General features: G+C 36.6%; 1 protein-coding gene across 6 annotated transcripts in view; it reads left to right on the top strand.

Moving 5' to 3' along the window:
- RASSF9 (Ras association domain family member 9) overlaps positions 1 to 23,710 on the top strand; it is a 30,000-nt gene that overhangs the window by 912 nt on the left and 5,378 nt on the right. Inside the window, exons 1-2 of one of the 6 annotated variants that reach the window (XM_050325077.1) lie at positions 2,298 to 2,489; positions 3,212 to 3,342. The exons of 1 other annotated variant lie outside the window; for it this stretch is intronic. Coding sequence is in view for 1 of the 5 variants with exons in the window: in XM_050325076.1 (XP_050181033.1) it covers positions 2,443 to 2,489 (47 nt within the window). In the remaining 4 variants the exon portion in view is untranslated. Of the gene's footprint in view, positions 1 to 2,297; positions 2,490 to 2,785; positions 2,852 to 2,954; positions 3,100 to 3,211; positions 3,343 to 6,930; positions 6,991 to 23,710 lie in introns of those variants that run through there. 4 more of the 6 variants (XM_050325076.1, XM_050325078.1, XM_050325082.1 and 1 more) reach the window with 4 other exon arrangements.

The raw sequence follows: 23,710 nt of genomic DNA, 5'->3' as shown, positions 1-23,710 counted from the left end.
GCTAACTGAATTGTTGTGTCAACACTGCCTACAAAATTAACTTGTCCCTCTGCAAAGTTGTGCTGCAATTTCCACTCTATTCACAGACTAGTTTATGTGATGGAGAATGGAAGGTCAAGTCCCTTCTGTTGCTAAGAGGAATATCTATGTATTTTTATGGGTTTGAGTACACTTTTCTATAAACTCAGATTAATTGAACATCAGGTGAAACAGCATGTCTTCACTTCTTTCTGGTATGCTAAATATCCTTTGGTTTTGTTTTTAGTAAAGCACAACGTTTGTCATTCTTAAGATTCTCACCTTTATTAATCTGTAAGACTTTATCATACACTCACATACTTTCTTCCTGGTTTTGGCTAGCCTAATTGTTAAAGTGCATAGACTGAAAGCCTTTTCTTCTCCCTCACCTGCAGGAAACATCTGCTTATTATGCTGCAGTCTTTTCTACAATTCTTTGCATAGCTACATGAATTTAACAAATATTTTGATTTACTTGTGTAGAGGGATCCAGTTCCCACATTACATATATTTAGTTGAAAAATAATTTACATTTGTTAGAGGAAGAGGTACAATTTACATAGTATTTTAATTTTTAAATAAATTAAAATTGTGAGATGACTATTCAGAAGTAATAAAACCAGCCACAAATATCAGCAAGTTCCCATTTATTTTCCTAATGATGAGAAAAGTGAATATTATTTTATGGATAAAGCTATTTTATTTTAACTTTGGCAATATAAATAGTTACTTGAATTTTAATTATTCTCTAGGAAGTTCTATAGTGGTTTGATTTTTATGCCAAATATGCCTTGAACATCTCTTAGGGACCCAAAAAATGTTCCTGATCCCTTAGGTATAAGAATATCTCCTCTTTGTAGCATATATAACCTAATTCAAAGCAAAAGGAAAGTCTGTAGACTTAATGTGTGCATATAATCATAATGCCCAAATCAGACTACCTAAAATCTACCCTGGCAGCATGACAAGAAATCTGACTGTTATTTCATTTCAGCTTCCCTATTTTTTTTGTGTTATTTGGATGATTACACAAACAAGGCTTTAAAGAGGCTACAAACTTCTCTTTGTAGTTACAGCTCAGAGAATTTAGAGGCGTGGGACTGAACTGAAAATATGTGGGGTATTCCTAGAGCTGCCAGTAATAGGTAACCCATGGAATGGGCCTTTCCTTTGTTTTCCTCAGGCTGCTGTGACTGTCTTGAATAAGGGAGGAAAGGCGAAATTTAGAAGAAGAAGAAAAAGCCTTTTTTTCAGATAAGACCTTACTCTGGTAGGCTCCTATTTAATCATCACCCTTGGTTAATAAAACAGTTCTCTATTGTGCTGCACCTTTGGGCAGCCACATAAAGAATTTGCCCTGTGAGAAGGAAAAAAAAAAAAATCTAATATGTACCTGTTAAATTAAGTGCAGAAAGGGCTAGTATAGGGCTACTATGAGCTAGGGCTGTGCAGGGAATTTTCCACCTGCCCTCGGACCTTCACACACCAGCACCAGCCTTTGGGGAGCAATGGGTGCTTTTTCCCTTGCTCCACTCCATGCTGGAGGACGCCGGGGGTGGGGAATAAATCCTTCTGAAGCTCTCTTTATTCCAAATCTCTTGTTCCCAGAGGGTTCCAGTTAACAGGAACCATGGTGTGTGTTCATTTCCCTTCTGGCGACGACAGTTTAAAATAATAACAAAAAAGGTCCTCGGACCCAGCCTGTCGTATTGCTGACTTGCTTGTTCTCTACTAGGCCCCACTTTAGACCTATTTTTCGAAGGTGGATTCAGTCTGCAAAAGCTTTCATGCAAATGGCTCATTTACTTAAAAATCCAGAGAGAGCAGAGGGGCCACAGAGCTCTTTTTTCCCTTCATCTTCCCCTTACTCGTCCAACACCTTGTAAAAAAGTACCGAGATACTGAAAAGGCAGATTATTATGCACTGGGAACTGGTGTGGCAACTGTTGCTTCCCCTTCATTAACGCGTGTGTTTAAGCTGAACGACTTGACCTGAAGTGTCTGGAGCCTCCCAGGGAAAGTTTTCAGTGCTTTTGTGTGTGTGTGTGTCTTTACAGAGTTCCACACCGGAGCAAAACCCCTTCTTTCCCATTTGCTGCCTGCTGCCCTGAGGGTGACAAGGCTGAAAGTTTAGCAAGTTCTGTGCATAACTTCACATCATAGGACCAAGTGCGTATTCTCCCCCTCCCCTTTCTTTTTCCGGCTCCTAAACACCTCCTTCAAGTTCGCAGCTGGGCAGGACTCCAAAGGTGCAGCAGCAGCAACAAGCTGGAGTTCAAAGTTAGCAGTAAATTGCACAACTTCCAGCTCATCGCTACGCTCGGTGACTATTAACAAGTTGGAAGGAGCTCAGGGAAAAAAAATAGGGGAGAAGGGAACACCCTCGAATTGTTTGGGAATCGCTGATGTTATGCCGCTGGGATCATGGCTCCTTTTGGAAGGAATTTATTAAAAACCCGGCATAAAAACAGGTAAAATGCGTGGGTATGTGGAGGAAAAGGAAGGGCGATATGGGATAATTTTTTTTTACTTTTTGTTTGGATCTGGGGGCAGGATGTGTTACCCGGACCGTGCCGCTCCCTGCAGCTGGAACTCCAGGGCTCATGAGCGAACGGGAGAGGGGCCGGGGGGAGCGGAGCAGAGGGGGCCGGCGTGTTCAGGGGCAAGGGGCTCTCCTCTTGCCCCTCTTCCCCGAACCTGTCATTCCCCTCTTCCCTCTGGCTCTTTTGACTGCTGGTCAATATTTTCCGTGAGCGGAAGGTAGCTCTTCCGGACTTCGAACCTGCCCCGTCTGAACCGAGGCGAACACTGGCGGCCCCCCACGCCTAACAAGGTGAGGCTCGCCGGGGCCGGCAGGACGGGCTGCAACCCCGACGTGCGCGTCCCGCCGGCGGCCGGGGGAAACCCGGAGCCCTTCAGCCGCCCCGGGACAAAACTCCCTGAGTTTCTCACGGGAGGGCCGAGGTCCCGGCCCCTCGCCTCCCGCCTTAGCCACGTTCCCCTGGGAGGTAGAGCAGCAGCCTGCAACTCCTTTGAATCAACCCCGTCCCTTATCCTGTCCGCTGGCTGTAAGCCTGGGAGGTAGGAGAGTATCGAGCTCCAGCGTGGGGAGGGGGTATGGTGTTTTTTGTTTAGCCTTTAGTCCGGGATGGACTCGTACTGCATGTGGCTTTTAGCCTATAAAATTCTTCAGGTGGACAGCTGTGGTCCCTGGGTCTGCTGCCGCGAAGTTTCTTTCTGGGGACTTTGCCCCTCACGCTGTGCATGCTTCCACATGCCCCGCACACGGGCTGCGAAAAGGAGAAAAAGAGTTATGTAATCACGGTAGGTGCTAGGATGGCACTAGATTATTTGAGAGTAAATATTATTGGAGTGGAGTAAATCTGCTTGGACTCTATAGGAGGTACAGTTGCTGAGACCTTCTAGCTAAAGCTGAACAGAAACAGGTCACTGAAATTTTGCCTCAATGAGAAACTCAAAAATCACTTGTAATTTCTTCCCCATTTTGACTGATGCTTTCTGCTGAAATTTAGTTTGTATTTAAGGGAATGCAAGGGAAAAATCTCTTCTGGGGGAATATAACTGAACTCTTAAAAAGTCTTGTAAAAATATCCCTTCTCTGAGTTTGGCTTTTGGCTTTCACATTTGCTATACTGAAATTTTTTCATGGGGGATTGTATTTGCTGGGATTGTGTGAAAATATTAATTTAGCATAGTATAAAGAATATAAATCAGAAAGACTGTAACAGTCAATGTTTAAAAAATTGGGTACTATTTTTAGAATTATTAATATTGTGGATTACAGATTAAGCGGCGTGTTTTGCTAATGTGTCTGAAAACAGTAAAACTTTGATGTACTTCTCATGTAGCCGTTTTTTGTTTAGAAGATCTGGAAAGGTGGGCATGAACTGTTTTATGAAATTGCATTTGCATAGAGCTGTAAATTTATTACTCTTAAGATATTTAAGTTTCACTACTGCCATCACTTATCTGAATAAGCATTACATCACAAAGCACAGTTCCATTGTGTTCAATGGTGAAACTGTTTCTCTTTTGGATATTTATAGTATCTTCACACTAATTTCAATGATCTCACTGTTTGCTAATGTGACATTTTATTCATTGGGAAAAGAACTTCAGAATCCAAAGCTTTAAACAGGCAATAAAAATTCAAATACTAAAAGAACTATTACTGTGAACATCTAGCATTTTCTTCTCATTTCATCCTTCCACTCCAAAAAATAAATTAATGCTTTTAATGGTAGAAAGTAGTTGTGGCAATAAGAAGGGGCTGTGTGAGCACAGAAATATGGGGGGAGGAGGTCAAGAACAAAGCAAACTACATAATTTGTAAGATGTGCTGCTATTATCTGTTCAGATATTTAAATTTCAGCATATTTAATGTTAGCTTTGATATTGAATTTTGAGAATTTAACTTTGCTTATGCACTTAGTGAAACGGTTTTGCAGTATAATTGAAGAGCTACATAATAATTCTTTTTTATTATAATTGTGTCTTGGTGAACTCATCTGAAATCTTGAAGTGAGCTTAAAATCCTTCACTATGTTTAGGGTAGTAGTTGGGGAGTTGGAACTTGTGGCTCACTACCTTTTACTAGTTCAATGACCTTTAAAGAGGGACCAAAAAGGGACATACACAAATGTAGATCTTTAATCCGCTACTTCTTTTTTCGTTAGAACTAGTGCTCGTACATCTTTCTGAGAAACTTAAGTTTTTTTCCTTTTTCTCTGGAATGTTTTAATGACCATTTGCTATATGCAAATGTAACTTCTGAAAGTTATAAGATAAGCAAATGAGGAGTAAAATCTATGTTTACATGAGGACATAAAGCTAAGTTGAGGCAATAAAGGTAAGTGGAAGAAATGCCAGAAGGAAAATGAAGGCGTTACAGTCATTTGCTCAGATAACAAGATGACACCACTGTAATTAGTGCTTGACTTGCAGCATTGCCCAGAGGTCCCAGATCAGGGCCTTGTTTCATAGTAGGCTCTTCATATCCAGATCATAAAGGTTGTCATAGGTCCCTACCCCTAAGACCCCAGAGTTTAAACAAAGAATTTACCCTGAGTCTGTGTTTATGAGGTATTCTAGCAAGAGTTGAGGGATGTTGGCTATGATGTCACCAGCCTTTAGAGAAAGAAACTGAGATTAACCATCAGGAAGACAAAACCCGTGCGAACTACTATGAGTATTTGAAAGATCTTCAGTCAGTATTACTCTCTTGGGGTGCTGAAATCTCACCGATGCAGAGACAGCACAAGGCCTATGTAGCTACTCGATCACTGTAAGCCCTGGTTTGATTTCAGGGGAAAGGCTGCTAGCAATGTGGCTCCAACATATATTTCTTGCCCAGAAAGACAATGAGTGATGTTTTGACATCTTTTTCAAGAGCTATAAGTAGCATAGACCCCAGACTGTGTTTGTGCTTGTCAGTGTGTCCCCAGGAGAACAATACTTCCAAGATGCCCCACCCACCTACAAACCAAAATGTTCACAGCGGGGACAGGCTGTACTCTCTAAGGCAACAATGGAAAAAAGAGTTTCCTGCAGGACTAAGGCACTGCAACATGACTAAACTCAAGGGGATTTATTTTCATGCAAATCTTTTAAAGATGCCATTCTTTGAGAGTGAGAGGAATACTCAGCTCATATCATACATCAGAAGTGTGGGGATGGCAGGAAATGCTTAGCAGAAGGTGGAGGAAGAGAAAAGACACTGAGTTCTTTGCACTCTAACACATTGCTCTGCACAGAGCAAATCAGTTCCCTATACAAATATGACAAACAAATACAGAGCATATATACTTGCAGTGTTTATGTACCAGGGTTTCACACTGTATACGATTTCCTGGTTGCTAAGCAGTACAGGAATTTATGCCGCATTGATTTTCTGTAAGATTAGAACTTCTCTGCCCTTGGGTGCTAGATTTGATCCCTTTTGAAAAGGGGTCTTTAGGTTCATTTAAATACTTCAAGGATATCTGGATCTATCTCACACTAAGAAAGCTGACCTCTGTTACTTCTTTCATAAAGACTACTTCCTTGGGTTTTGCACATAAACCATGTTGAAGCTCTACTGTTACGTGCATGTTGTGGTCAGGAAAGTAACACACTGAGAGGGAGAGGGTACAGATAATCCATCTTCTTCACACAGTTGTCCTTGATGCTGTAGGGTTGTCCTGTTAGGTACAACACACTGAGAAATACTTTTTGCCAGTGTACTTCGTGTTGGCCCTGTATTTACCACAGTCATTTGCATGCTCTGTTGACATTCAACAATTCTGAACCCAGTAAACTGTTTCGTGATGAAACAGTTGTGTTACAAATCTTTTAATATTTAAATGTATTTATTGGTTTTCCTTTTCCTTCCTGATTTTTTCCCCACCTTTTATTATTTACTTTTTTCCACCATTTCCACTTTTAGTCAGTGCGATGGCAATTAGCACAGAGTTTCACTATAGGAGGCAAAGACTTAATTCTTGTTACATGCCTAGTCTTAATTCTTCGTTTCTTTAAACAGCTGATCTCTAGTTCAGAGATAGAAAGAAAGACCATATACCTCCATTCAATCTTACGGATATAGAGGGAGTTCCTTCTGTTCTGACAGTCAGAGGCCCCTCCCCAGTGAAAGACACATTCAGTGATTCTCTCAGTTTTTATATTACTGTGCAGGGTAGTGAATTAGATTAGCAACTTCATCTCCCTGATACTGACCTAACATTTCCATGATCCCTCCCTTCCTCCCTCCCTCCAGTAGTTTCTCATTACATCTAGTTAGCACAGTGATTTGAGTATTACTCTGAACATCTCTACTGCTCTACGACTGAGTACACTGCTATACATTTTATACCTTGGTGAAGTAAAACTGAAAATGCTCAGCATTGATGTGTGAATTGGTAAAGCTCTTGGAGATCAACTGCTTGTCTGAATGAACTGTGCATGACCCACACTGTAAGTCTCATGGGATCATGTGAGATGTCTAATACTTCTCTTGGATGAGCACACCCGGATAAAAATCTATATGAAGCTATAAAGGTGCTTTTTGATACAAGACTACCAGGTATTTGGTATGTATGTTGGAGGGGGTAGATAAAAACTTATTTAGAATTAGTGGTGTTATCTGTGTTAAATTTTTAGATCAAAGGATGGTGCTTGTTGGTAATGGAAGAATACATTCTTCTCCATATTTTTTATTTCTTCTTGAGTGTTAGACATATTAGTGAACTATGAGAGAAGTTGTTCCTTTTTGAGCCAGACTTTATACACGAAAATTTCTTTTCTGATCTGGCTTGTCAGCTTTGTCACAGGGGTCAAAATGGTTGCATACATTTTCTAATAATCTTTGTACATATTTGTTCACTTCACTTTCAGGAAGAGCTTTTTGTCTAGCAAAACACTAACTTTATTTCTAAAGAGTTAATTATCTACTATTCCAGGAGGTTAGGCAGCAATTTCGTTCCAAAGGAGTAAATAAAATGAGTAATAGAAGTGTGTAATACTACACCATCTAAGGAAAGAGCATGACAGGTTAAGTTGAAGCTAATCTGAAACACTAATATAATGTAAAGTCAGGCTGAGAGATACATTTCGGAACAAAAAATCCTTTTTTTTTTTTAGTAAAAAATTCAAAAGAGGAAAAATGTTGTTGGTCAGTGGCCATTTTCTATTTTACTGTTGAAAAATTAGCATTTTACATAGAGAGTAAAAACTCAGTCACATTGCATTGTTTTCAGTGATGGGGATTTTTTTAAATTCTATTAACTTTAATAAAAGTCAGAGATAATCACAGAGTAATACCTCCTGATTCACCTATGCTCAGAAAAACTTTTTGTTTGTTTGTTTTGTATGCTTAGTAATAACAATGTAAAACTATGGTCTGAAACATTATTATTTGAAAGCATTAACATCACATATGCTGTACAAGCCTTAATTAGTCTATCCAGCTTCTATATTTAGTATGTTGATAAATCCTTATTAATAGTGACAGCAAGGATGATGCAATATAAAAATTGTATTTAAGACCAAACATTAAGTAAAACCTAGAACTAAATGTTGGACATGCTGGTACCTGGTTATATGCCTGGGTATTATTGTCACTTCTACTGTTTCTGTCATGTGTTATGATACCCTCAAGATGCTAACTTTCTGTCTCCTTCTGCAGTGCTTCCATGCTAGCAATTCATTAGATATCACACAGGACAAAACAGAAAAGAGACAAATGCTTTCAGGATGAATGGAAAGAAAGAGTGACCAATCAATTGGGAAAATAAATTTAAAAAAATTTTTGTGTAACAGAGGCCAGAAAAATCCTTTACAGAATGTAGGTACTAAACAAGTACAGTTCAGTATAATGTTATGCAGAGTTCTCTGAAAATTTCTCTCAGATCAGTTTGCATCTGATTTTTTTTTTTAATGAACTATTCTATACCTACATGTCCCATTAGAAAAAATTACTTAGAACGCAGCACAGTTTTCATGCATATTCTGGTGATGGCATTTTACCTTCTGGGGCTGTAAATTTTCCATGGACTTGCATAATTCTTGAAAAATTCTAAACTTTCATAAATAATTTCTTATGCTTATGTTTAACACATAAATATAAAAGTCAAGACCTCATTAGTGGTTGCATTTTTGGGGGAGCCTTGTCCAAAAGACTATTTTTTTAACATCTTTCTGGTACTTGACTCAAATAGGCCCCAGAATGAACCACTAGTTGCCTTTTCTTGTTTTGACCTATCCAGAAATGCACTTAAACTGCAGGTGTTGCAATAGTGATAATGATACCAAATTGTTTGTGACCTCAGACAACCAATAACCTCATTTAGTTTTCCTTAGCTGTAATTTAGGTGTTAATATTTACATGCCTCAGGAAAATAAGTAGGACATGACTAGACAGTGTAAAATTTGTGGAAATAGAGAGTATGAAAGCCAGTTAGTGAGAGAGGTATGAATAAAATCTGTGAGTTCTTTGTTTCTAATTGTTGTACAGTACACTAGAGCTAGCTACCGTGTAGGGAAATGAGAATACACTGTGGATTGTTTAGGTTTGATTTCACATAATTCTCTGAGGAATTTTCAGGAGTCTAAAATTTTTCATAATGTTAAAAATGGCTTGTGAGGAAGGTTGTAATGTACTAGAAAGGGAAATAAAGAAAGAAATGTCATGTGGATGTTAATAGATTTTGAGGTGGTTTTGTGAAGTGAACATAAGAAAGGAAAGTTAACTCCAGAAACCAAAAAAAACAGAAAGGAAGGTTCTCGATGGTAATGATAATAAAGTTGTCATGTAATTATTTTTTAATGCTATGAAACCCAAGTCCTGATATCATTTAGAAATCAAGAGAAGACAAGAAACCTTAAAGAAAAAATTACAGTGCATGTTTGGCACATCTCTCATGCATTTTATTTATACCTTTTATTTAAAGTTGTTTCTCTTTCACCATTTTTTTCCTATTTCATTCTCAGTCATGTCTGCCTGAGTACCTATTTACCTCTGTCAGTTTGAACCACTTAATTTGTAGTTTGGATGGTTGCTAGACATACATTTTTTGAGCATTAGCATTAGAAGAAGCTTATTTCTTATGTTTTAATTTTAAAAGTGATAAATGCCTCTGTTTTCCTGGGTTGTGGTTGTTTTTGTATGATTTTTCCCCTCACATTCATTAGTAAACTGCAGAATAATGATGGGAGGAAAATATATTTATAGAGAGGGTATTTGCTGTGAATAAAATTTATAAGTATGAAGTTTTGAGAGTCAAAACTTTTAAGTTGCTTCACCCCTACCTGTTCTTTCATTGATGTAAAGAGTTCTGAGTTATGAATCTCCCATCATAATAGTAAATATAATCATCTCTGTTGAAAAGCAGAAGATATTTATTTTTTCCTCCTTTTAGTAATAAAAAACATCAACGTTTAAAGTAAATATAGTAATGTTCTCATGTTCAAGGACAAAATCAGGTATATGAAAATTTAATAATCTATTAGACCAAGTTTTGTTTTGGTCAGGTACAAATATGTTTACCTTACTTTAGTTTGTAATGTATGACCTCAGTGGAATAATGTAGCTGAGTGAAGACTACTAATTTTTGAGAGAGTCTGCCCTTGGGTCTTGACCATGCAGTTTGCTTTGTGTTAATACATTCCATCATCCATGTAGAACACCTTACTTTGCTTTCCCCAACCTCATTAAAATCTAAAGGATTATTTCTACAGAGGGTAGTTTCCACTGTGAAAGCAGTTTTAAGCTACAACATTTTTCAGAGCAACAGTTGGGATGACCTAAAGTATACTTCATTTGCCATAGGAAGTTGTCAGATTCTGCTCACTGATCAAAGACTGGCTTAGTGATCTTTATAAATACAGGATCTTACACAGATGTGCAGCTGCTTGTGTTTTGGTTGGCTTCGTAAGTGGTAAACTGATGTTCTAGGCTGCTGTTTCATTTGGATATTACCAGATGACAGACTTCCTCTGCACTGATTTCTGGGGCACTAAGTATACTTGTTTAACTTGATTATTGCCTGTATCTCTCAGGGCCATTTTGTTATTAGAATCCTGTTTTACTGAAAAGCTCTGTACAAGTCCAGTTTTCTAAAAAAAAAAAAATTAGGATTGGTATTGACTTTACTGCCCTTTCCCAGATTTCTGACACTTTCAGGTTTAGGTAGATAACTAATTATGTTTGTTTACCCGTAAAGGTCACTACAGGCATCAGACAAAAAGATCTGGTTTTGGAACTACAGTTGTGGATGGTCACAGTACTTCTGACATTCATATTGTTCCTAAGATTCCAGCACACAGGAAAACACAAATGTCAAACTCCGTCTTACTCAACTTGGTCCACTAAAAATTTAGGTATCTAGTCATCTAGGTACTCTTTGTAGTTAATGGATACATCTAAACACTTCTGGAGGGCAATTCATTCAGTCTTAGACAGGCTTTCAGTATGTGATTAGTCACCCTTTTGGAGGAGCATACTTTATGCCACTGATTACAGAGGAAGGTCAGAAAATTATCTCTGATTGCACATCTACATTTTAAATAGCTTAAGGTAGATGACATGAGCTCCACCCAATCGCTTTTCATGGAGCATGCTCAGACTTTGTAGAACACCAATTCGTTTTAAAAACTAGAAAGGGAATCATGAATGCAGAGGTGAATTACAGGTGGATAATGTATGATTAAGAGAGAAACATCCTAATAACATGGACGTGTTCCCTGACCCTGCCACAGAATTCCTACGTGATTTTGGGCAAGTCATATAAACCACAGTTTACAGAAGTGGTTACTCACTGCATGTTCCTTATTTGCTAATTCAGTGTCCTGTAATCTGTTTTGCACAAGGGCTGAGCAAAGGATGTCTTACTTTGGACATTTCTATGGATATCAATTCAGTTAGCCAGAGTGGGAATTTAATGAGTGAATAGCTTTGGCCTGAATATTTTTGAGCTCTGGTTTGTAAAAGAGAGTTCTTTCCCTACAAGAGTATGTGGAGATAAATTCAATAATGTGTCAGCCTGAGAAGCAATTAATATCTGATGGTAAATGGCATGTATCAAAAGTTTAGATTTTAAAAAGTGTCTTCTATAAAAGGGAGAAAATATATAAAATGCACTCATACTGAACAAACATAAGTAATAAGGGCTAGATTTATGAAGGAGACTTTGGTGCCTAAATGTAATTGTAGTTACTTAAGACAAAGTATAAGAACTTCCGATGTTTACAAAATTAGGTTTAAATACTGAGTAGTAACATTTTGACTGGTAGCACTGCCCAGCTATCTGCACTCCTACCATGTCTTATGCTGGTCCCAAACACCCTGCAGTTTGTACCTCTGTCACACCTTACCAAGATTAGGAAAAATGCTGTCTTTCAGTTTTTTGACCATAAGTCCCATGTAATAGCCCGTTCAGAGCATGTGCAACAATACCCAAAGTGCAACCAGGAGCCCTGGTGGACAGAACACTCCTGTCAGATGCCCACACTGGCACCCTCATCATGTATTTGTCAGAAAGGTCTTGTCAAGTTACTCTAAAATGAAAATTTCTTAGTATTTCATGTTGAAGCTGTACCATTTTGTGCTGGCTTACATTATAGACTGACAAAGACCAGGATTTATGTTAAAGGCTTCAGGGAAAGAAGGAGATCAGACTTTTTCTAGCTTTTCTAATTCATATTATATTTTTTTATGCAATGAACACCTGAATATGGTCTAACAGTACCTGTCCTGCCCTCCTGCCCTTTTGTTCACCTTTCTGACTACTTTAGATCAGTTCCTGCTGAACTTGTTGGTGTCAGCAAATCCCATTATTAGGAGTTAAACTCTTCTGCAGTACTTTGTGGAAATTTAGGTGTCCAGGTGGGTATTGTGAATTTTAGCAGCAAGGAAGACACTTCTGCAGATTGCATATCTATGCATCTACATGTTACAAAACTAAGCACATACTAGACTTCTTTAAAAGTCAGAAGCCCCAAACAGAATGTGCATACGACATGGAAGAAAGCTAAATATGTATATTTCTCCAAATATGACAGAGTTGTCCACATGGCAGAGGGAAGCATGCCTTCACTCAGCTGTCACTGTGGGCAACCATTCAGCTTATAAAGTACCTTGTTAAAAGTAAACTACCATTTTATCCTCCCTGAGCTATGAAGCCATATGAATTGCTCATATGTTGAAAGGATCCCCACCTGCAAAGACATTTGGATTTGTGAAAGAAACATCAGCTTAATTTGAATGGTGACTCAGCCTGACTTTCTGTGGATTAATGACAACGAGTAGTTTGCAGTGTCTTTCTGGTGTCACAGCCTGCTTGGGATAATCACTATGCTGCCATAGATGCATCTCACAAAACTAGCACCATTATTTCTTGGGCCTGCCTTGGTCTTTGGTCACAGTAACCTAGCCATGCTTGCTTTCAGCTGTGCCCACTGCAGTTTTTTGTCTCATACCTTCTCTCTCTGTTCATCACAAATCTTATGCCAGAGATTACTACCCTTTCAGCTACATCAAATTTTTGGACAGTTTCTTCCTAAACTGTTCCATCACATTTAGATGGGTTATCTTGGTTTAACGAGGCTTTTATCTTTATGGTCTAATTCATCATGACTCACTGGAGGTCAGACAAGTAGCTCAGCCCCAGTGGGAGTGTTGTGATGGACAACTGACATGGTTATGAGGCTCTTCATATGACCCTAGATGAAAACTCATTATCTGAATGTATTATGTCTGTTATAGAACAGGTTTTGGGCTTAAGTCACCATCATTCAAATATTTTGGGATTCACATGGCTTTTTATGTGAATCACATGAAATGTCTTTCCTCTGCAGCCAACCTCCTTCTCGCAGCTAAAAATTATGTGAGTGTGCTACTGGACATCATTCTCTGTATCTCTCTCTTTTGTCTACATTTTCTTCTTTGCATTACTCTCATAATTTTTCCATTACTCTTGGCAGTCTTTATGATCCAGCATTAACCTTGCTTCCAGACAGCAAATCATCCCTCTTACCTTCCCTATCTCTATTGCTCAGCTGTCTAGAGCGAGTTGTGCAATCGCCTATGCCCTCCTTAGCATATCCCTTGCTAGGACAGAGCACAGTTGGTAAGGTTAAAAATTTATTTCATTTGTTCAGTAGCTTCTTCAGAGAAGATGTGGTTATATTTCAGAGACCTTATCAGCCTATGTCTGACTAACTACATATTGAAGCATTCATTGATAGGCAATTTTAGAAAATTACTTGAAAGCATAAGATGCACAAATCTCTCATACTGACAATGGACACTAAAAATTCTTCAGGTTTCTTTAAAAAAAAATTTTATGTCCACTCTTCTTGTTAGCATAATTATGTATCTAGTACTCAATTTAGCTCTTTAGAATGAAAATTTATATGAGTCCACTTCATCATCTCATCTTTTTTTCCTTTCAGCTCTTCAGATACTGTAAGTAATGGAACACATTTGTCACTGAATTATCTTTCAGAAAGTTCGAGGAAGAAATTTGAAGAAAAAAAAAGAGAAAGAATTGATTGTAAATGAGGTCTTAATAGAAATCCTTTTGAGGTGATATTCTTCAAAATGATCTAATGAAAGCAAATGAAATGGCAAAGATCATACACTATAATTTTCAGAGTGAGGTGGTTCACTCTGCAAAATTTATTGCAATACATACAGAAGAAAATTAATGCTTATCCTGTATTTCTCTCACTTCTGGCGAACTGTAAAGAGATCCTTAAACTAGATTTTATGATATACAAAAAAGCTGTTGACAGATCATTAGATTCAAAAAAATTAAGAAAGGGTGATGGTTGATGAGGTGGCTGAACAGATCTAAAAGCTTGGTATTGTAAAAAGTCCTCTTTCCAAGTTCCTGGTCACTCTACCTTTTCCTTTGCATTGCTCCTAATCTTGCCTGACAGTGTAGAACCCAAACAAATATTTTCCTTTTTTTTTTTTCTCTTCAGGTTTGTTTCTTTTTTTGTTTGTTTGTTTTTTTGTTGGTTGTTGATTTTGTGTGTGTGTGTGTGGTTTTTTTGTTGATTTGGTTTGGTTTTGGGTTTTTCTTTTAATATTGTTTTTCTGGGTTTGCTTGCTGTAAGTTTATCAAACTGGAAACTCTTTGGTTAAACTAACAGAGCTGGCACAAGCAAGGAGATGGGAATATCAGCTAGACACCAGATTGCCTAAATTATTAATGGTATTTTAAGTCATATATATTGCTAACCTATAAGACTAGATTTAGCAGTAAAAATAGTATTTAGGATAATCACTTTGCTAAGGTATTTATTTTGTAAATAATTTTTGTCTGTTTTGGGGATAGGTTTGAGGAGTGTTGGAGTGTTTAAAAACAGAAAATAAAAATAATGATTCCTACAATATTCATGAACTATAAACTGAAATTTGCCACAGGGTGCTACTAGAGCCACTACAGAAGTAGTTACAGTAGGAAGCCAGAAGGAACAGAATATAAGGAAGAGATTCTTTTCTGAGCCTGAGTTCAGCTTGAGGACTGGCAAAGAGAAACCAAATCCATCTGGACTTTTCTTTCTATTTATTGTGAATGTCTGTCTCACATGGTGCTACCAGAAGCAGAGAAGAGGTACACAACATGCACAGCATATAATGCTTCATAAGAAGAAAACCATGACAGTCTTCTTTAGCTTAGGGAGTGTTGGAAAAGTGACATGAAATCTTACTATTTCCTTGTTGTATCTTCTTTTATTCAGTTTACCTTATTATCATCAGTTTACATATAGTGCGCTTTGTTCATGTTTTGGCAGCCCAGACCCAGCCTCAGAATGCTTTGTGTTTATTTCTTCACTGGGCAAAATGTCAACAAACCCAGAGGAGGGAAGTAGCATACATTTGCTTTTCAACAAAAGCTGAACTGAATTTCATGGAACAACAACAACAAAACTAATCCTCTCAATGCTTGGAATTCCCCTCACTTCTTTGATCTCAAAAGCTCATGAACAACAAGGGTACTTCTGAAAAGCAGTTAAAAAATTCTAATAGGATAAATTAGATAATTTCTACTAGCTTTAATAGTAACTCTATAATTTCGAAGTCTATGTTCCAGATGAGCTATAAATGATTCTGCTTCCTCTATATTATTGAAAGTGATGGAATTTTAGGTACATTTTGTGCATTATTAATAGGAGTTTCATAAAGCTTATATACTGTGACCAGCGCTTAAATACGCATAGGTGCTTAAGTAGACACAGGAACAATATATAGAATTGTATTTTTCCAATGTAACAAAATTCTTGTGGTAGGTAAGAAGTACGAGTGGCATTTTCATTTGTTCACTAGTAAGAACTAGTTGCTCCCCAAAATCAAGATGTAGCATTTGCTGTATTGATATTCCTAAACTTTGCATGTTGCTTATTAACACAGGAATTTGAAAATGCCCATCTTCCCATGATCTAAAGAACTACTATCACGGAATACGTCAGTGTTTGGTTTGGCTCTGGAGTTTTTCCTGCATCTTCCATCCCTGTGTAACAGCTGCTTCCTCACTAGTAGTTGCAATATACACATCAAAGTGTGTTTTCCCAGTAAAGTAAACTGTTAATGTTATTGTTACTCATATTGGAAAATATTTTGGTGGACAGCTAGTTCTCCTCTGTTCTAACCTCCACTGTGTCAGGCCACCACAAATACACACCTGATATGAAGAACATGTTACCTGCTATGGCATTTTGTGTACATAGCATGCTTGCTGGAATTCCAAACATTTTTTTGACTAATATCCACTTAGCAATCTTATGACTTTGAATATACTATGGAGAAATGATGATTTGTCTGACAGGAAGGCAGATTTAAAGCGTAGCTGTAATTTATAGAGAATGTATACCCTCAGGGGTAGAGGAAAATTTCAGAGGTATGACAGGAGGAAATGACAGGGGCAGATGCAGTCTCCACTGCAGCCTTTCCACTTGCCTATAAGTTAAGTGATTGGAAGCATAAACATGGTATATGGCAGAGCTAATAAGTGAAGGAGAGGACTTAGTAGAATTTTGGTCACCTTTGCTGAAAATCTGCTCTCTGACCTTGCAAATAAGATTTTGCAAAACAATATTGTCCACTGTAGCAATGACACAGAGTCCTGTCATTAAATGGAGCTACAGGGTTGTGTTAAGGATAATCGACCATAACTATCACTCTCATCTAGTGAGCAAGGTGTATAATTCCTTTTACAGTATCTCTTATTTCTGTCTTTCTGTTATTGCAACATCCTGAGTTACTCTACTTTCTTGGCTTATTCTCTATGAAGTACAAACTATCCACATAACAGATGGTACAATTATTACTGTCAGTCTTTGTTGGTCCTTCTTGTTGGCTACTTTAATTTCTTTTTTATCTATTTTTAGTACTGTCAGGGTTTTCCCCCCTTTTTATTTTTCTTAAATACTGATCCCTTTTCAGGCATTTGTTTCCAAGCAGTACACTTATTAGAATGAAGCGCATGATTTCCCATGGGATTTTTAACAAAGTCTGACATTTCAAGTCAGCAGAAACTCTGGTGTGAAAGAGTTATTTGCAATAAAATAATTATCAGAATTATTTTCTTTGAACTGTTGTACCTTTCATGTATTTTATTCTATGACAAAATAATACTATCCCATTGCAATTCAAAATTATTTCACCATTATAGTATAAAGTGATTACATGAAGAGAAATTTCAACTATAGATCATTGCTGAATTATAATGTACACATTTTTGTACAGTAGCTAACTAGGGTGATGGCATTTGTCTGCAGAATAGATTAAGGAACTACTCACAGTTTTAAGTACATAAATTTTAATTGATATAGGACATATTTGCAACAGCTGTTGCTAATTAAAATTCCTCATAAAGGCTTCCTGACAGTATGGGTATCTTGTTGAGTCAAAAATTTATGCTTTTAAAAAGGAATAGCAAAATGAACATAAATTTATACTAGGAAAAATGTGTTGTAAATAGCCAGTTGTAAAAATAGACTTTGTTTACATTGTTTTCTTTTTTCAAATATCTGAAATATTTCAAATAGAGCATCCAAAATGTTGTGTATATGTGTATGTTTGAAAAATATCACATGACTCACAAGATTCCTAATTTTCTTTTATTTTTAGTAAATTACTATGTACATTTTTGTAAAGGAGGAAGTTTTACTATAGAGTAACGTTAAATGGGTATAGAAACAGATGGTAGAGAGAAATTTAAGTTATTTCTTTTGAAATAATTATTTTGTTTTCAGAAGTTCTGTGGTGTTCTTTCCAAGTCTTCCTACAGTATTGGGACTACTACTGTTGGGACTATACTGAGAGTTTTTGTTCTTACAGTTAAAGCAGTAATTCTGCCTTGCCATTATTCTTTTCAGCTAGCTACTACCCAGATTTTCGTGTGATGCAGAAGGGAAGAACCAAGTTTCTGATGTGTCATGTATGGAATTTCTATGTGGACATTAACTGTACCTACATTAATATTGTTTTTAGGAACAGGTGAAGTGGAATGGGAATGCAGTTAGTTAATAGGCTAACTTGAATCCCTAAGGTTTTGGAGTAATTCCAGCTTCATTGCAGGGTGAGAGAGTAGCTACTTCCTCCTTGCTGCCCTTAGGAAACTCAGAAGCGTGTAATCTACTTAGGCAGGAGACATACTGAGTATAAGATTTGGCCTTTATTGCTTTTTGAAAAGCTTTACAGAAGGTGACAGAAAGTTGAGAAAAAAGGTGGATTAAATGTGGATAGTCTGAATAAACTTAGTATGAACTTTTAATATGATTCATTTATTCCTGAAAGGTTGAAATACTTCTGACCTTAGCTTTCATATGGGCTATGTATTCTCTATAGCTTTAATGTTTAAACTCACAATCAAAAATCTGTTTGGATCAAATTAAATTAGAGTTTCTTCCAAGCAAGAGCTGCAACACATGGCACCAATAGCTTTAACTTTTTTGCAAATTCACAAATAAAAATTCCATAGACCCAAAATATATTTTGATTTTCTCTTTCATAATGATCATCTACTGTTTCATATATGCTTATACATATATAGTGTAACATGCTGAGATTTTGAAAAAGAAACAATAAAAGCAATATAATATTATCATTTCTAAATGGAATGAGATGATGTGTGCATTTGCTATGTTTTGACTTCATATTAGGTTATTGACTTCGTATGAGGTCAGAGGTCTGGTGGAAACTGCATTCCCACATCCTTCCCACAAATGATCGGATGTTAGGAAAAGATTCCTCACTGTGAGTGGGGTTGCGTACTGGAACAGGCTCCCCAGGGAAGTTATCATGGTCTCCAGCCTGTCAAAGCTCAAGGAGCTTCTGCATGAAGTAGTCCTGTGAGGAGCAGGGAGTTGGACTCAGTGATCCTTATGGGTCCCTTTCAACTTGAGATATTCTATGATTCTATGACCAATAAACTAATTAGCTCTTATATACCCTGATATGTAAATGTCAGTGTTATCAAAAGCTCTCAAATGATATGCAGCATGTGATCTATGCCAGAAATGTAGTTTTTTTGTGCCAAGTAGGTATTCCTGTAATATTGGCTTCTTATTTCCAGCAAGTAAATATAGTAAAAAAAATTTATTTTTATAGATAGTCTCTTTTTTGATAGGTAGTTATAGCTCAACTCTGAGAGATAACAGAGATTATTAATCTCAGCACAGCAATAACAAGGTTTTTAGCAAGCACCTAAAAACAAGGCAAGTACTCTCCAGGCACTTTACACATGGAAGAAACATCTGTGGGTGTTGAACAAAGAGATCATAGCACAAACACGTACTTGCCAAAATCCAAATAGGCATATTTATGTGCCCCAGCAGCGTGCTCAAAACTAGCCCCTTGAAATTACTAGATTGTTAAATGTTTAGTGTCTCTTGTTTTCCCAGGATGTTATACGCTACTGTGTCACACCATTTTCAGAGGAGAGCAAGTGGCTTGGCTGGAAAATTGTTACCCACTGTGCAGTGGCAGGTAGGAGATGAGGTTCAGAACCTCTTGCTGAGGAACTGGAAGTGTACAGCTTGTAAAAGAAGGTAGAGAGTGCTGAGAGACACGAGGAGCTACCTGCCTGGATTTCTCTATAAGTTTCATGTTTCTTAATGGACTCTGAAATGGCAGACCCTGTACCTCTAGGCAAAAACTACACTGCAAGGATGAAGTAGGCATCAGGAGAATTGTCTCTTAAAGCCTTTTTGGTTTTTGGTTTCTTCATTGAAGAAAGTGAATTGTTCTGGGTGGCATTTGACATAATTTAGGAGTTTGCTTCTTAGAAGTTTAGAAGCACTTTCATCTTACTTGGAGGAGGAGGTCAGGACAGCACCATACCTACATACTCTGGTCAGCTGAGGACCCCATCACATCAGCCAGTCAATTATAAAACACAATTATCATCTGATCTGCTGCAGATTTAACTGTATATGCTATTGAGAAGGTTTAAGCTGTCATGGAATAAAATATGATTTTCCCAATAAACTGGGGGAAAATTGCTAAGAGATTTTACAAAAATGGCTTTCCAGCATGATCCTTTTGATGACAAATTTAAAAATTTTTAACAGTTGTATGCATTTTCAAGGGAAAGGTTAGTGTTTTGCTTGGTGTGCCCTCTGTTTTCACCTACTGATTTTTTATTCCATATAAATTATTTCAGTGACTAGGAGGAGACAACTAGTAAAATTTTTGAATATAATCTCAGGTTTGAATCCCCTTCCTAACACAAAAACTTCTAGTTGGTTGCTATGTTGACATAAAATTGGTTCAGCTGTTCATGTTGAATTAAAATTAGTAAAGCGTTAAATTAGTAAAGGATTCACAAAAATGTCCTGGCTGTGAAATTTCTAACTACTTAGGTATTTTTTAGTTACTCAGTTTGATTTTTCTTTGGGGAGGGTACATCAAGAAATATGGTAATATTAAAAAGGAATTCCATTTTGTTTTGTGAAAGTCTAGAAAGAATTTATTACAGTGAAGGGAGAGAAGATTTTCTTTTAGCGTTCAGAAACACTGCAATGAGTTGCTAACAGAACAATATGCAAGTGACCTAGTCTGAACAGAATGTTTGCAGAAATTATTAAGGTAAAAGAAATATCTTGCAGACAGGAAGATGAAGTTCTAAAAAGTAGGGGGATCTCTTTATTTGATTGGCATGATTGGTTGTAAAACTATATATTGCATATTTAAGAAGAATGTTAACATTTTTAGGAAGGCAAAGAATTATGTGTTTTATATGTATATTTTTGTTCCAGACATACCTTTAAGTCAGTGAATATCAAAAGTGCTGCTTCAAGCATTTAAGCTATCTCATATTTTGACTTTGTGCAATGTAAATATGTGTTTTTGTTTTGTCTATGTGTTGCTGGAATGTATTACTTTCCCCTAGGCCTGAAGAATAAATTAACAAAGTGTATATCTGACAGGCAACAATCAGTTTGTGCTGACATAATTAAGACTGTGTGAGGTCTATAACATGATTGGAATGTTTTTTTGGGTCATCTTTAAGAGAAGCAAGGAGTAGAAGGCATTAAGCTAGCAGACAAATGAAGCAAACAAAAAGATTCAAATGTACTTTTGATCATTCTTAAGTTTAAATTCCCATCTGTTCCTAAGAAACAATTGCCTTTGCAAAAAAAGACTTGCATGTTGTTGTTATCATCAAGACTTTGAAATCATAGATGGATAAGTAGAACATTTCAGTGCTCAATTCAAAGAAACAGAATTCAAACCATAACTGAAAGCTTCCAAACCTGTTTACAGCAGCAGCAATTCATTGTTGAAAAAAAAAAAAAATAGTTCCTTAGCTACTTTTGAGAAAGTTGCTATTGTGGTTTTCAGGAAAAGCAACCATTTAAACTGGAAAAACACTTCCCCTGTTATGCCCTTGTTAACTGATATGCCATTAAAAACGGTGGTTCTTTTGTGTCCTTTACAAAATTGCAGCACATGGAAGGCAAGCAGCCTGTAAACATGAGAAGCTTGCCTCTCCCTTAAAATGACTGTTTGAAAGAAGCTCTTGTTGCTGAAGATTATAATTTTTAGTATTGCATTTCAGAAAAAAAAATATTGTCAATTATCAAAATTTATTCAAGGTATCTTCCTTGGTATTGGAATGAATTAATGGATTTCCTTATGAATTGCAGTAATAATTGAACAGTGAATGGAACAGTCAAGGTCTAAACTAAGTTATGAAGTTGTAATATGTTATCTTTTAGTTATCTTTACTAAATCTACTGTTGCTGTAACCATTCTTGTTACATTTCTCTCAGACAATAAACCATAATCTGATTGAATTTTTCTCACCTGAATTCAACTACCTGAAAATGAGCTATTTAATTGAAGATGGCCACATAAGTGTCTTATAGTTAACAAAAGAAAGAAATAGCTTCATTTGAGAATTCATCCCAATGATCATAGATGGTCTGGGCAACGGTGATTTCTCCTTAGTAGTCCACACTCTGCTCTTGACAAAGAGGAACTTCTGATAGTGAATTTATACTGAAATTTTAACTTTCAGATGTCTAAGTGAGATGAATTCCACTTTGTATATGGAGAACCTGTGGTTCACTTTCTGTGAGGAAAGCACAGCTTAACAGAAGATATTTCTTTGTACTAGCATCTTCTTGCATCCTAAAAGCAAGTCTTTAATAATTGTTCTTTTCTGACTGACACACTGATGCTTCATTTTTGTTTGGAACTATCTGAATTAACTATAATAAAAGAATTATACAATAAATTTTACATATAATATCCATGGTAAAGTGCATCAGTTTACCATTTTTTAGTGGAAGAAAATAAAGAACCACTTTTGATATTTCAGAAGATATTAGAATTTGATGGAAATGTAAGATTATAAATGACTTGCTAATTCTTTTTGATTTAAAAGGAAGATCAAAATTTTAGTGAGGCAACTGAATAAAATTCAAGATAATGTATGTTGTAACAAAACATAGAAAACATAACAAAAGAATTTGTACTTTACAATTTTGTTTTGGCCCAAGAATTACAGAGATGTTCAGAATTTCTTTTTAATTTATTCTCTCCTTTTCTGTAAAAGGTGACAATATAATTAAAAGATGTAGGTTACATACATTACATACATACATATATATTTATAAGTACATATTTTCATGTATAAGCTACTTGAGTTCTTTGTGTACCTGTATGTGCATACATTATACAATTTTACAGTGCTACTACTAGTTATATGCAATAGACAAAGCAAAGAACAATCCTTCCCCAAAAACCTTAATGTATATCCTGTGTAGACAGGTGCATCATAACTGAAAAAATAACAGGGGGTGATAAATGGCTGAAAAAGGACTGAAAACAGTAATTTAAAGATGTTATTTTACACGCATATTGTTTCAGGGATCCTGTAGAGATTGCTTTACAATAAACAGTGTGTTGCCATCAGAATTTTGCTTAACTCCTGCTGAACTCTGTGGGAATTTTGTATAAAAATGGGTATAGCAGAAGTATTTACCAGTACAATAAAGATAGGGTGTCTAGGGGTTTTCAGATTTTAACTAACTTTACTAATATCACAGAGGGAAACTGTCTTCATAAGAAAACTTTAAAGGAGGCAGGAGAACAAGAGACTGTAAGCTTCTAATTCACAGAATCTGTTACATACTGAAAATATTGACCAGGAAAAAATATGGCAATCAACCAAAAACAAGAATAAAAAAAATAATAGGAAGAGTTTCAATGTAAAAACAAATTGTATAAGATACACCTGGAAAAATGCCAGAAGGGACAATACTCATTCCGTGAAATGTATTTCTTGATTACAAAAGAAACCAGGAAGAGCAAACACTGAGTTTATTGCATCAGAGTTCCCAATCTGGTATTTCTTTTCATATCTGTAGTGAAAAAAAAAAAAAAAGCCTGAATTATTTTATAGTTACAGCTGACTCATGTTGCAATTTGCTATTGACCTTTGTTTCGCTTAACTCCCAATCTGTCAACAGAAAAAAAAATTCTATAGCATCCTGGTTTTTTTCAATCTAAAAGCACTTACAGATGTTGACTTTTTAGCATGTGACATACTTAACGGTAATGCCATTTAATCTAGTATCATCTTTCATTCCCTCCCCCATTGCCATTTAAACTTGAATATTACTCTTTCTTTGTACCACTTTGCCATTTTCTATGTCTGTGACAAATACTTTCTTATTT

This window comes from Myiozetetes cayanensis, unplaced genomic scaffold (assembly GCF_022539395.1).
Source record: "Myiozetetes cayanensis isolate MyiCay16 unplaced genomic scaffold, myiCay2020 scf3, whole genome shotgun sequence".
Lineage (NCBI taxonomy): Eukaryota > Metazoa > Chordata > Aves > Passeriformes > Tyrannidae > Myiozetetes > Myiozetetes cayanensis.
This window is presented reverse-complemented; position numbering and strand designations above follow the sequence as displayed.